The sequence below is a fragment of the Bubalus kerabau genome, chromosome 6, assembly GCF_029407905.1.
Source record: "Bubalus kerabau isolate K-KA32 ecotype Philippines breed swamp buffalo chromosome 6, PCC_UOA_SB_1v2, whole genome shotgun sequence".
Classification (NCBI taxonomy): Eukaryota; Metazoa; Chordata; class Mammalia; order Artiodactyla; family Bovidae; genus Bubalus; species Bubalus kerabau.
In genome coordinates, this window is record NC_073629.1 from 35,517,628 (window position 1) to 35,533,152 (window position 15,525).

The window sequence follows — 15,525 nt, forward strand, 5'->3', positions numbered from 1 at the left end:
TACAGTCAAATCCCCAGTTGTAACTTTGATTTAAAGAAGAATTCTCCCTGTTATTGGAACAGAATTTGAGGGATAGCTCTCTCTGTCAAACCCCTCTCCCCTGTACACAAGCAAAAATGACCATCTTCTGAAACTAGTTTGGAATGATTTAAATTTTCTATCACCTTATCATGAATTAGGATAGAAATAACCTTAGGATAGAATTTTTAGATTATTTCTAACCTAACTAGAATGAACAATAAATAGAAAGTCACTACTATTAAAATTAGCCTAAGAAATATTTCATAATTAGTAGGATTTGAAATAATGAAGCAATAACTTTTACAAAGCTACTTACAGTCAGTGAAGTAGATATACGCTGCTTTATATTTGTTCTCTGATTTAGCTCCAAAATCACGTAAAAAACAGTCTACAGACTGAAAAAAGGTTGGATGTTAATATACATTTTATCAAATACTAATTTAAATGTGCTACTTTTGAAATAACTAAGATTATTTTGATGATAAAGTAAAACCTTAACTGTCAAAACTGTAACTTACAAACTGATTTTTTAAGATGCTATGTTATCTAGCCACTTATAGTGAGAAGTGTAATAAGTAGTAAGGTAAGATATATGAACAGAGAGTGCTCTTTTGGTGATGAGGAGACCTAAGAATGGTCAAGTGACTAAGAAGCTGAAGCAACATAGAAGACAAGACTACTGGAAGAAAATGAATGTACTGTGAAGTATTACCTACACAGATAATGAAACCATCGAGACTATTACTGGAAAAGTGTTAAAAGAGACTGCCAATGAGCTAAGAGCTAAAATTGCCAAGAGGGATTAGAATGAAAGACTAAAAGGTTAGCAGACTATGAGGAGGAGGGAAAGCAGCTAATATACTCTAACAGTATCTGCCTCTCTGCTGGTAGTTTTCAAGATACAACAGTCTGAAAGCAAAAACAAACAATTTAATCTTCTCATCCATCTGTTTCTTTCTGTCTCCCTGCAACTCCTACAACCAGTATATTTCTGTTAGAGCTCATTAATGTATCCTGCAAATCTCTTATCTTCCCCACCATGATTTCCATGATTTTTTTTTTCTGCTTTGAGATACTTCGTTGTTGTTTTTTTTTTTTTTTTAATATTTATTTATTATTTTGGTTACTCTGGATCTTAGTTGAAGCAAGTGAACTCTTAGTTGAGGCACGTGGGATCTAGTTCCCTGTCCAGGGATTGAACCTGGGCTTCCCACATTGGAAGCACAGAGTCTTAGCCACTTGATCACAAGGGAAGTCTCGAGATACTTCGTTTTTATCTTAAAGACTATCAATTAAAATTTCCATAGTGATTATCCTCCTCTACAGTCAACTACTTAACTAAGAAAATATACTTCAGAGCTTCAGAAAGTTTTTACATGTTACACCAGACTCTTAAGTGTACTATTTTCTGTTCAGATTATCACCCTTCCTTCCAAGCTATTGTATTTTGCTATATGTATCCTTTTCTCATTCTTACTAAACCTTCTCTCTCAGTTCACTTGACCCACTTAGATGTGTGGTTGCTTCTATGTCAGCTAACACTTAGGTTTAGTTGTTGGGAGTATCCTAAAGAGAGGCAGTACCATAAGAAGAAGGTAAACAGGTTTCTCCTCCTGAGGGCTATAAGTATAAAAGAAAACAAACCACCATCTGACCTTTCCCTAGCTTCTCTGGTGGCTCAGAGGTTAAAGCATCTGTCTGCAATGTGGGAGACCTGGGTTCTATCCCTGGGTCAGGAAGATCCCCTGGAGAAGGAAATGGCAATCCACTCCAGTATTCTTGCCTGGAGAATCCCATGGGTGGAGGAGCCTGGTGGGCTACAGTTCACAGGGTCGCCAAGAGTCGGACACGACTGAGCGATTTTACGTTCACAGATCTCTTATAACCAAACTCTTCCTAAAATCTGTCATTTCATGACCCTTGCCTGAGAACTCTCTGTAGCTAGTCTCCAGATGCTTGCCCAGCCCCTGAGGAAGGAAATCTCACACCAAGTTTCTCTACAAGTGCCCAAAGAGTCCAAGGCTTCACATGTACCCATAGGTCTATAGGACCCAAAAGATAATTGATTCAGGACAGGAAGAGAAACTGCAGTTGGTTATGGGAGATAAAGGAGTCACACTTAGATATCAGTTTCTCTGAATTCTTTGATCCTTTCCTGAATATTTAATTTTGTATCCTGCTTTCTGTCACTTACATTAAAAATGAACATTTACACAGATCATTAAAATTTTCTAGAAATCTTATTTTCAATGGTCACATGGTCTTTCCTACCATTATGTGTTAATACTAAGAATTTCTCTGGATTTTAGGAATTTAGTTTGACCATTTACGGATTTTTTTTTTAACAATAAATTTTATGATTCAGAACGTTTTAAGGTTCTTGATATGGCAAATTATTTTCCAAAATGGTTGTATTAATCTATACTCCCACTAGTAGTATATAGTAGTTTCTGCTCCATTATCCATTGACAATGCATATTGAGAGCTAGATAAAATACATAGATAAGACAGATAAATAAATAAGTGTCTAAATATACACACACACTTTTTTTTAATCCCTCTGCCAATTTAGTAAGTGAAAATGGTGCTTTTAACTTTCATTTTTTTCTGAGCATAAATTTTCTTATAAAATTATATTACAGATAAGATACAAAATGTCATTAAAATCTACCAGCAGCCAACATGTAGAGATTACATAGTAAATATTTGGTTTTTTTCCTACTGTCTGCTAGAGTTAGAAGAAATGAAACTGGAAGTGTAAAATTAACATTTTTATTCTAAGACTAAGCCAAAGGATGTGTTGGAAAATGCACTCTCAGATACTATACAGAATAAATGAATCTGATACTTTATATGACTCTAAAAGCTTGTTAAGTATGAATTAAATCATGGTTAGATTATAAATTTTAAAAATTCCTTTCCCATAAAAAATATATACACATACATATATATGCATATATGTGTGTATACACATATATATTAATCCAAGACTATTTCTTTTACATACACTTCCATTCTCCTAAAATCATGGTTGACTAGAAACTACGTGGGTAACAAATTATTCAAAGAAACTTATTTTTTTGAAACTCTATTGTTTTATACAAATAAATTCTGCTTTAATATAGGGGGAAAAAGGAATTCTTTCACATATATTCCCATTGAGAATAATGCAAATAAAACAATCTTCTAACTCAGAAAGATTTTCTTACACAAACTGGTTTATAACACTACCTGTCTAATAAAGGACATTTTATTACTTTAAATTTTCTAAGAGAAAATCACATCTATGGTGAAAGTTTTGAAGAACATACTGTTTAGATTCTAAACACTCACCTTTGATGTTGGAGAGATAAAATAAAGAGCTTTCATTTGTCTGACAGGTTCTCGATTTTTATAAATATTCTCCACAACTAACAAAAAAAAGTCCAAAATATAAACAAAATAATTATATTTGACTTGGAGTCTCAGTTTTCACATTACAAATTATAGCATTTAATATCTGTCTTTAAAAGTCTATTATGAAGAGCAAATTTAAATAAATGAGTTAAACAATGATGAGTTATGGATGATAATATGATTGTAAATATTACAAGATATTGATACTTTCCCCAAAATGTAAGAAAAATTAAAATCTCATTAACACAATCCTGCCTGGTGGAAGACAGCAACTGTGGCAAGTGTTATTTTTCATAACCCTACACTAAAGCTGATTTAAATTTGCAACTGCCTCATATCCAGGTAATAAAGAGAAGGTTAAAAAGTTAGTATTACACACTTGGAAATATGCACAAAAATTGATTTTATGATATAAATCTTTCTATCCATTTAAAAACAAAACATGAAAACCACAAACATCAGCCAAAATACTGAAGTAAACTTACTGCATCAACACACAAAACTATAGCAAATATATAAAACAATAAAAAATTTGAAGAACAAACTCAACAAGGCAACTGACTTAGTCTTGGCTAGGGGTGCTTAATTATATGTCTCAGCTGAGGGGAAAAATCCTGACTTACAGAGGTTATTCTGAAGATTCACGAAGAAAAGAGTGTCCAGAATAATTATTATAGCTAGAGTTACTAAGAAAATAAGACATAACCCCTGAGAAACACAATTACTAACTAAAATTTATTAATACTTTAAACTCTCCCTATCATAATAAAAAAAAAAGTTTTTCGTGGTGAGTATTTGAAACACTTACCAGTTATACCCTCTGCTAGAAGATCTGTCATTTTGCAACATGATGCCAAAAGCTTAGTGGTAAATTCATCTAGAAGCAATATCTTAAAATGAATATAAATTAAGCAATAGTATAAGCATTTGACTGCCAAGAATTCACAAAAGACATAATTTAATGCATTAAACATACTCAAATTCCATAATCTTTTTATAACATAAAATTAAAATATCAGGAGAGCAAGCAAAATTATCTCAACTCATTTAACTTTCATGACTTAGAAATTTATTTCCTCAATATATGGTCATATAATATACATAAGTAAGCAATATTTTCACTTTGAAGCAGAATTTGTTCACTTCAAATGTATCTTATGTTGAACATCAAATTTTCTTAAAATCATAAAATGCTGCTTGTGGTGGAATAATTGTTCTAGGCACTGTTCTAAGCACTTTACATGAATTAATTCATTTAATATGTACAACTACTCTATGTTACTACCATCCCTATTTTACAGATAAAGAAACAGGCATAGAGACATCAAGTAATTTGCTCAAGAAGCCACAGCTAATAGGAGGTAAAGTTGGGATTTGAAGGCAAACACTATGGTTCTAACTCTGTACTTTTATACAAGTGTAATAAGTAAAAAATATGTACAAGCCCTCAATAAAGGTTTCTAGTGTTATGCAAATTCTATGTGACTATGTAAATCCTACCTTCCATTCGCCTTCTTTCTTGCAGTCATCAAACACTGTTGCTTTTATCTCTGCAAAGAAAAAGAGAACTATTTAGGAATCTTAATAAATTGTTAGAATAACTACTCAAAATGTTCAAGATGGCTGGGAAATATCACTTGGAATTGCTCAGCTTCATAATTGCTCAGCTTTACATATACACGAGTAAAAACCCAGTTCTCTTGAATACTTAACCTATATGGTACATTTAAACTGTATTATATTTTAACTTTTTGAGACTAAAAATATTATTAAAAAGGCTAATATAATTATTGTCCTTTACAGCATTGGACTTTAGTTTCACCACCAGACACATCCACAATTGAGTGTTGTTTCCACTTTGGCCTAGCCACGTCATTCTTTCTGATGCATGCAGGCTCAATCACTCAGTTGTGTCTGATTCTTTGAGACCCCATGGACTATAGCCCACAAGGCTCTTCTGTCCATGGGATTTTCCTGGCAAGAATACTAGAGTGTGTTGCCATTTCTTCCTCCAGCAGACCATGTTTTGTCAGAACTCTCACCATGACCTGCCCATCTTGGGTGGCTTTGCACAGCATGGCTCATGCTGCTGCTAAGTCGCTTCAGTCGTGTCCCACTCTGCGTGACCCCATAGACGGCAGCCTACCAGGCTCCACCATCCCTGGGATTCTCCAGGCAAGAACACTGGAGTGGGTTGCCATTTCCTACTCCAATGCATGCAAGTGAAAAGTGAAAGTGAAGTCGCTCAGTCGTGTCCGACTCTTAGCGACTCCATGGACTGCAGCCCACCAGGCTCCTCCATCCATGGATTTTCCAGGCAAGAGTACTGGAGTGGGGTGCCATTGCCTTCTCCGCAGCATGGCTCATAGCTTCATTGAATTATGCAAGCCCCTTCACCAAGACAAGGCTGTGATCCATGAAGGCAATACGTGAACTGAGAACTTCCAGATATTCAAGCTGGGTTTCAAAGAGGCAGAGGAACAAGAGATCAAATTGTCTATGTTTAGTGAATCATGGAGAAAGCAAGGGAGTTCCAGGAAAACATTTAATTCTGCTTCATCCACTATGCTAAAATCTTTGACTATGTGGATCACAACAAATGGAAAAATTCTTAAAGAGATGGGAATACCAGACCACCTGACCTGCCTCCTGTGTATGTGAGTCAAGAAGCAACAGTTACAATCGGACATGGAACAACTGGTTGAAAACTGGGAAAGGAGCATGACAAGACTGTATACTATGATCCTGCTTATTTAACTTAAATGCAGAGTATATCATGTGAAATGCCAGGCTGGGTGAATCACAAGATGGAACTAAGATTGTTGGGAGAAGTATTAACAACCTCAGATATACAGATGATACCACTCTAATGTCAGAGAGTGAAGAGGAACTAAAGAGCGTCTTGATGAGGGTCAAAGAGGAGAATGAAATAGCTGACTTAAAACTCAACATTCAAAAAACTAAGATCAGGGCATCTAGTCCCATCACTCAATGGCAAATAGAAAGGGAAAAAGTGGAAGCAAGGACATATTTTATTTGGGCTCCAAAATCACTGTGGACAGTGACCACATCCATGAAATGAAAAGACACTCTTTGGAAGGAAAACTATGATAAACTGAGACAGCGTATTACAAAGCAAAGATATCATTTTGCCAACAAAGGTCCATATAGTCAAAGCTATGGCTTTTCCAGTCTTGGATGTGAGAGCTGGACCATAAAGAAGGCTGAGTGCCAAAGAATTGATGCTTTCGAATTGTGGTGCTAAAGAAGAATCTTTAGAGTCCCTTGGACTGCAAGGACATCAAACCAATCAGTCTTAAAGGAAATCAACTATGAATATTCATTTTAAGTACTGTTGTTGAAGCTCCAATATTTTGGCCACCTGATGTGGAAAGCAAACTCACTGGAAAAGACCCTGATGCAGAGAAAGACTGAAGGCAAAATGAGAAGAGGGCAGCAGAGGAAGTGATGGTTAGATAGTATCACTGATACAATGGACAAGAATTTGAGCAAACTCTGGGAGTTAGCAGAGGACAAATGAGCCTGGAGTGCTGCAGTCCATGAGGCTGCAGAGTCAGACACAACTTAGCAAGTAAACAACAATAATATTTAATTATATAAACACATCCGGAAAAAATTTCTGAAAGTATTTGACTTGGTTTCCCCAACTCTACTTAAATCCTAAGTAAACAAGATGAAAACAAAAAACCTGCAGGAAAATCCCTAACCAGCTCATTACTAAATTACATCTGACAAATGAAACCAGGTAAGTAAGTTTCTTCCTGATTTACTTCATTACAATTTTCAAAAATGTGTTACAGCATTCAGTTCAGTCGCTCAGTTGTGTTGGACTCTGCGACCTCATGGACTATAGCATGCCAGGCTTCCCTGTCCATCACCAACTCCTGGAGCTTGCTCAAATTCACGTCCATTGAGTCGGTGATGGCATCCAACCATCTCATCCTCTGTCCTTCCTTCTCCTCCTGCCTTCAGTCTTTCCCAGCATCAGGGTCTTTTCCAATGAATCAGTTCTTCACATCAGGAGGCCAAAGTATTGGAGTTTCAGCTTTGGCATCAGTCATTCCAATAAATATTCAGGACTGATTTCCTTTAGGATGGACTGGTTTGACCTCCTTGCAGTCCAAGGGACTCTCAAGAGTTTTCTCAGCTTTCTTTATAGTCCAATTCTCACATCCATACATGACTACTGGAAAAACCACAGCTTTGACTAGATGGACCTTTGTCAGTAAAGTAATGTCTCTGCTTTTTAATATACTGTCTAGGTTGGTCATAGCTTTACTTTCAAGGAGCAAGTGTCCTTTAATTTCATGGCTGCAGTCACTGTCTGCAGTGATTTTGGAGCCCAAGAAAATAGTCTGTCACTGTTTCCATTGTTTCCCCATCTATTTGCCATGAAGTGATGGGACCAGATGCCATGATCTTCATTTTCTGAATGTTGAGTTTTAAGCCAGCTTTTTCACTCTCCTCTTTCACCTTTATCAAGAGGCTCTTTAGTTCTTCTTCACTTTCTGCCATAAGGGTGGTGTCATCTGCGTATCTGAGTTTATTGCTATTTCTCCTGGCCAGAATACTGGAGTGGGTAGCCTTTCTCTTCTCCAAAGGATCTTCCCAACCCAGGAACCAAACTGCCTCCATTGCAGGCAGATTCTTTACCAGCTGAGCCACCAGGAAAGCCCAAGAATACAGGAGTGGGTAGCCTATCCCTTCTCCAGCAGATCTTCCCAACCCAGGAATCAAACCGCCTCCATTGCAGGCAGATTCTTTACCAACTGAGCTATCAGGGAAGCCCAAGAAAGATAGTACTGTCTTGCGATCCCATGAACTGTATAGCCTACCAGGCTCTTATATGCATGGGATTCTCCAGGCAAGAATACTGGAATGGGTTGCCATTTCCTTCTCCAGGGGAACTTCCCAACCCAGGATTGAACCCAGGTCTCCTGCATTGCAGGCAGATGCTTTACTGACTGAGCTATGCAGAAAGTCCAATGTTACAGCATTAGCATACAAATATTCAGATCTATAATGAATAAATATTAGCAATGTGTTCCTTGCAATTATTTTCAAAATTAATCTAAAAATATTTATTTTAAATTATTAAACAGTACACAAAGGCAATCCACATAAATACATGTTATTCTACTTGGTAAGACAAAAATTTCCCACGTTTAATGTTTTATTAATTTGCAATTAACTTTGAAAACTGTAGTAAAATTAAATATAAATTATGCAACTTGTGTTTTTCCTTAATTCTTGATAATGAGATATTTATACAATGCATTTCTATTTAATTTATATTTGTTTCACTTCATACTTTTGGAAATTTACCATAAAGTTTTTGGCATCCTGTTAAAAATGACATGTCCAAGTAGAGGGTATATTTGATAAGGGTTACTGATATGCAGATGACACCACCCTTATGGCAGAAAGTGAAGAGGAACTAAAAACCCTCTTGATGAAAGTGAAAGTGGAGAGTGAAAAAGTTGGCTTAAAGCTCAACATTCAGAAAATGAAGATCATGGCATCGGGTCCCATCACTTCATAGGAAATAGATGGGGAAACAGTGGAAACAGTGTCAGACTTTATTTTGGGGGGCTCCAAAATCACTGCAGATGGTGACTGCAGCCATGAAATTAAAAGACGCTTGCTCCTTGGAAGGAAAGTTATGACCAACCTAGATAGCATATTCAAAAGCAGAGACATTACTTTGGCAACAAAGGTCCGTCTAGTCAAGGCTATGGTTTTTCCTGTGGTCATGTATGGATGCGAGAGTTGGACTGTGAAGAGGGCTGAATGCCAAAGAATTGATGCTTTTGAAAAACTGTGGTGTTGGAGAAGACTCTTGAGAGTCCCTTGAACTGCAAGGAGATCCAACCAGTCCATTCTAAAGGAGATCAGCCCTGGGATTTCTTTGAAAGGAATGATGCTGAAGCTGAAACTCCAGTACTTTGGCCACCTCATGCAAAGAGTTGACTCATTGGAAAAGACTCTGATGCTGGGAGGGATTGGGGGCAGGAGGAGAAGGGGACGACAGAGGATGAGATGGCTGGATGGCATCACTGACTCAATGGACGTGAGTCTGAGTGAAGTCCAGGAGTTTGTGATGGACAGGGAGGCCTGGCGTGCTGCGATTCATGGGGTCGCAAAGAGTCGGACACGACTGAGTGACTGAACTGAACTGAACTGATATTCATTATAAGAATTATGACCTTAAAGGTTTTACTGTGTTTGGGAAGGTTTGAAAGTGTTAAGACGTATTAGTTAAAGGGCTTTTATATGTTTGCTGGGGAGACTATGAAGTTATATGAGATTTACAGCAAAAGCCTGAAGTAGTTAACCATAATTCAAGCCTAAAGCAGTATTTTCTAGTATTCTACAGGCAAAGAGGAAGGCTTTTCTTCAGTAGCACTGAGACACTAAAACATTATGGTACTTCCCTATCCAAGCTTGCTTTATTCTTGGATACCTAAAACAAATAGAAAATCATAGACATTTTGCTTATTTTTGCCAAATTTGTGTCTTTCTCTTAAGAAATGAATGCTCATGGGATTTATGATGGAGCAGACTGAACAGCTCCCCAGTAGAAATCATTCTAGTCTTTTAACACCTTGGAAATAGCATTGTTTTATATGGCAGAAACTAATCACATGTGGCTTACTGAGCACTGGAAACGTGGCTCGCCTGAACTGGGATGTCCTGCAAGTATAAAATACATACCAGATTTCAAAGACTTAGTATAAAAAAAGAAATCTAAAATATCGTTATTTTATTTGATTAGACATTTAAATGTTAACATTTTGGATATATCGAGTTAAACAATATATTTTAAAAATTAATTTCACCTGTTTAACTTTTTTTTTTTTAATTTGGCTATTAGAAAATTTTAACACATGTGGCTTGCCTTTTATTTCTAACTAGACAGTACCACCTTAGAATCTGAGGATACCAAGCCAGTAAGTGCTAGCATCTCAAAAATAAATGATAAACAGATAACTAGTATGTGGACACGGAGAAGGCAGTGGCACCCCACTCCAGTACTCTTGCCTGGAGAATCCCATGGATGGAGGAGCCTGGTAGACTGCAGTCCATGAGGTTGCCAAGAGTTGGACACGACTGAAGTGACTTAGCAGCAGCAGCAGCAGTATGTGGACAGAGGTTAGGGGCATCCATGAAAAGTGATTTGGTTTCAGGTAAAATGTGTTTGGAGTAGTCCAAGGAAATCACATCAACTAATATTACAGAACTAAAAAGATATTTCCTCTAATTATTCATGGAAATTATTTAACCTTATAATCCATTTCTCTAGTACCCTAAATACGGATACATCCTAAGATTCAATTCTCTTACTTTTGCTCATGGTCTCTACACTCTTCCTCGGAGACCATGTTCATCATCAAAGTTTCATCTATCAGATCAGTTCTTCAATTCCCCCCACCCCCCAACTTTACTGAGATAAATAACATTGTGTAACTTTTAAGGTTAACAAGGTATTGATCTGATACACATATATTGCACTATAATTACAACTGCAGTGTTAGTTAACACCTCCACCACTCCACATACCATTTCTTTTTTGGGGTGAGACCATGTAAGATCTATTCTCTCTGCAACTTTCAATTATATAGTATGGTATTTTTATCTATAATCACAATGCTGTGCATGAGATCCTCAGAACTTAGTCATCTTCGAACCGGAAGCTTGTACTCTTTGACCAACTTCTCCCTATTTCCCGCTAATTCACAGCAATCCTTCATTTTTCCACAAATCCTCATCTCTCCTTGTACTTCTCTCAATTACACAATACAGGTTTAAGCAGCTACATGCCTCAAATTGAGATTAAATGCCCTAAAAACTGCTCTAGATATCTCCACTTCTATGAGTTTTATTGTCATCTTAATCATTGCCTTCAGCTATTTTCTCTTTTCTCCATTTCTAATCACTGCTGCTGCTGTTAAGTCACTTCAGTCGTGTCCGACTCTGTGTGACCCCATAGATGGCAGCCTACCAGGCTCCCCCGTCCCTGGGATTCTCCAGGCAAGAACACTGGAGTGGGTTGCCATTTCCTTCTCCAATGCATGAAAGTGAAAAGTGAAAGTGAAGTTGCTCAGTCATGTCCAACTCTAGCGACCCATGGACTGCAGCCCACCAGGCTCCTCCGTCCATGGGATTTTCTAGCCAAGAGTGCTGGAGTGGGGTGCCATTGCCTTCTTCTAATCACTAGGCAGTATCAATTGTTCTTCTTGGTGATTGCCACCATCTCAGACAGTAAAGCGTCTGCCTGCAATGCGGAAGACCTGGGTTCGATCCCTGAGTTGGGAAGATCCCCTGGAGAAGGAAATGGCAACCCACTCCAGTACTCTTGCCTGGAAAATCCCATGGACTGAGGAGCCTGGCGGGCTACAGTCCATGGGGTCACAAAGAGTCGGACACGACTGAGTGACTTCACTTTCACCATCACTACCAATGCCCTGATTCTTACTCTCTCTCACAGAATTACTACAATAATCTCCTATCTGGATTTCCTGCTCCCTACTTCTAATCCCTTTACATTCCCCAGTACGTTTTCCACACTGCAGTCAAGAGTCCTCTTCCTGAAGCACAGCCCTGTCACTTCAATACCCACTTCAAAATTCTCTCAAATTCTGTTACCTCAGAATAAAATCTAGATTCTATTATTCAAAATCCTCCATCAACTGGCCTTCACCCAATCTCTAAATTAATCTTCCACCAGTCCAAATGCTACCCAATTAATGACCTATTAATACCAATTACCCTAACTTTTCTCCTTCTGTTTCTTCTACATATGAAGTGAAATATATTTTAAATTTTAACACCAAAGAGGATGTGAAAATACTGATGGAAAAAATGAAAGGAGAACTAACGAAGTAGTGTATGGCATCAGCAATGCCAAATGTATAATCAGAAGGGTTCTGGGGTTAACACTTCATAGAGGTGGTACTTACATGAATAAAAATTTATCCAGCTATACGTTTAGCAACAGTACACTTTACACTAGCATTATACTTAGTGAAAACTTTAGGAACAAAAAATGACTTCCTTTCAGCATTGTTCTAGTCCGTCCCCAAAATGCTGACAGCTGCTGTTGGAGGAGGAAAACAAACTTTTCATCTTTAATGGCTTCCCACTGCTAGAGCATTTAAAAAAAATTTAGCTCCAACCTACCTTTTATAGGCTTCATCCCCCTATTCCTTGCAATAAATATTCTGTACTCAAAGGAATTATTCCCTCTTCCATAAATAATCACATACTTTGATGCCTCTGGGTCCTACTTCAGATATCCCTGTCTGGCAAAAACCTACTACCTTTCAACGTTACCTTCTATTTAGAGTTTTCCCTAATGCAGTTCCAGAGAGGAAAAAATTTCTTTTCCTTCTCTTTTTCTGTGAAACTTCTTCATGCTGCTAATATAGTACTTAGTACCCGTATAACTGTCTCCTCCCACTGAACTGTAAATTCCAGGAGGTCAAGGAATATGAATACAGAAGGGGGAAATGTGGAAACAGTGACAGGTTTTATTTTCTTGGGCTTCAAAATTACTGTGGACAGTGACTGCAGCCATGAAATTAAAAGACGCTTGCGCCTTGGAAGGAAAGCGATGACAAAACTAGACAGTATATTAAAAAGCAGAGACGTCATTTTGCCAAGAAAGGTCCATGGAGTCAAAACTAGGGCTTTTCCATTAGTCATGTAGGAATGTGAGAGTTGGACTACAAAGAAGGCTGAGCACTGAAGAACTGAAGCTTTTGAACTGTGGTGCTGGAGAAGACGCTTGAGAGTCCCCTGGACTGCAAGGAGATCAAACAAATCAATCCTAAAGGAAATCAACTCCGAATACTCATAGGAAGGACTGATGCTGAAGCTAAAGCTCCAATACTTTGGCCACCTGATGCAAAGAGCTGAGTCACTAGAAAAGACCCTGATGCTGGGAAAGACTGAATGCAAAAGGAGAAGGGGGTGGCACAGGGTGAGATGGTTGGATAGCATCAATGGACATGAATGGACTCAATGGACATGAATTTGAGCAAATGCCAGGAGATAGTGAAGGAACGACAGGGAAGCCTGTGCTGCAGTCCATGGAGTCTCAAAGAGTCAGACACGACTTACTGACTGAACAACAAAAGGAATATACACCTAGAACAGTGGATGGCACAGGTAACTCAACAAAAATTGGTTTAAATGAATACATGATTCTGCAAATACGCAAAAAGGAAAAAATTGTGTTACAAGATAAAGAAGTAACCAGAATGAAAAAAGCCATAAAGATAACAGATTAAAACAGAAAAACAAAAAAATATTTTCTATATGCCCGTGTGTGTGTGTGTGTGTGTACGTGTGTGCATGCATGCTCAATTGTGTCCGACTCTTTGTGACACCATAGACTGTAGCCCACCAGACTCCTCTGTCCATGGGATTTCCCAGGCAAGAATACTGGGTGATTGCCATTTCTTTCTCCAGGGGATTCTTCCTGATCCAGGGACTGAACCCAAGTCTCTTGTGTCTCCTGCACTGGCAGGCAAATTGTTTACCACGAGCGCCACCTGGGAAGCCCTATATTTGGGAAAAATAAGTTCTCAAGGAATTTATAAAACAAACCTGACTGGTTGTCTCTGGGAAAGGAGTCTGGGCTCTGGGTAGGGATGAAGATTAATGTTATATTACAATCTTTTCTATTATCAAAATTTTTTGCCACATCAAGGTATTTAAGAATGATTAAAAATACTAATTACAAAGATTATGAAGGATGAAGAAAAAGTTATGTCAATGTTAAGCATTTTAAAAAAGGAAGCAACAAAATGACCAGTAATAAATAATATATCTGAAGGTATATAAGGACTAGAAGAAAAACATGAAAAGCAAAAAGCTTGTAATTTAAGGTGTCAATTTTAATTTGTAAACAAATTACTTTGATCTGTAATTTTTCAAATTTCACATTCTCTAACATTTCCTCTAAAATATACAAGGTAAATTATAGACATTAGACTATTGTTTATAATAGGCTGTAGTGAATAAGGAAAAATAAAATATTGTAAGTGACTTCAACTTGCTTTACTTAATTACTATATTTAGTTACTATCGTTCTGCTGTGTTTTTCAAATAAACTACATCAAATTTTTATTTAAAATCTTTTATCAGTGACAGCTTTGCTACGACTCCCCTACAGCAAAAAATAGCAAATGAGCAATACCAAGCACTATAAATTTTTACTGATATTATGTACAGGAATTAATTTTGTAAATAAATGCAGCCCTTTGCACTCGAAACATTAAATTTTTAAAAGGGGTTTTAATGTAGTGCCTAAAGGCTGATTCCTTCTCATGTTTTAGGTCTCAGCTCAAATGTTACCTACTCAGAGAAATAGGGCAAAGGCTAAGAGACTTTTGCTAAGAGAATGTACTGGTCATAACAAACACCCTCTTCCAACAACAGAAAGAGACAACTCTACACACAGATATCACCAGATAGTCAATACCTAAATCAGACTGACTATATTCTTTGCAGCTGAAGATGGAGAAGCTCTATACAGTCAGCAAAATCAAGACTGGGAGCTGACTGTGGCTCAGATCATGAACTCCTGACTGCAAAATTCAGACTTAAATTGAAGATAGGGAAAACCACTAGACCATCAAAAATGAAAGTGAAAGTGAAAGTCACTGAGTTGTGTCTGACTCTTTGCCACCCCATGGACTCCTCCATGGAATTCTCCAGGCCAGAATACTGGAGTGGGTAGCCTTTCCCTTCTCCAGAGGATATTCCCAACCCAAGGATCGAACCCAGGACTCCTGCATTGCAGGCAGATTCTTTACCAGCTGAGCCACAAGGGAAGCCCTCTAGACCATTCAGGTATGACCAAAATCAAATCCCTTACAATTATACGGCAGAAGTGACAAATAGATTCAAGGGATTAGATCTGATAGATAGAGCACTTGAAGAACTATGGACGGAGGTTCGCGACACTGTACAGGAGGTGGTGATCAAAACCATACCCAAGAAAAGAAATGCAAAAAGGCAAAACAGTTGTCTGAGGAGGCTTTGCAAAAAGCTGAGAAAAGAGAAGTGAAAGGCAAAGGA

The 15,525-nt window shown here is 37.7% G+C and overlaps 1 protein-coding gene across 1 annotated transcript in view; it reads right to left on the bottom strand.

The window, feature by feature from the left end:
- Positions 1 to 15,525, bottom strand: part of STXBP3 (syntaxin binding protein 3) — a 50,919-nt gene that overhangs the window by 29,343 nt on the left and 6,051 nt on the right. The window contains exons 2-5 of the mRNA XM_055584900.1: positions 4,918 to 4,967; positions 4,226 to 4,307; positions 3,355 to 3,431; positions 338 to 416 (exon numbers count right to left, since the gene is read on the bottom strand). Coding sequence (XP_055440875.1) covers positions 338 to 416; positions 3,355 to 3,431; positions 4,226 to 4,307; positions 4,918 to 4,967 — 288 coding nt within the window. The remainder of the gene's footprint in view (positions 1 to 337; positions 417 to 3,354; positions 3,432 to 4,225; positions 4,308 to 4,917; positions 4,968 to 15,525) is intronic.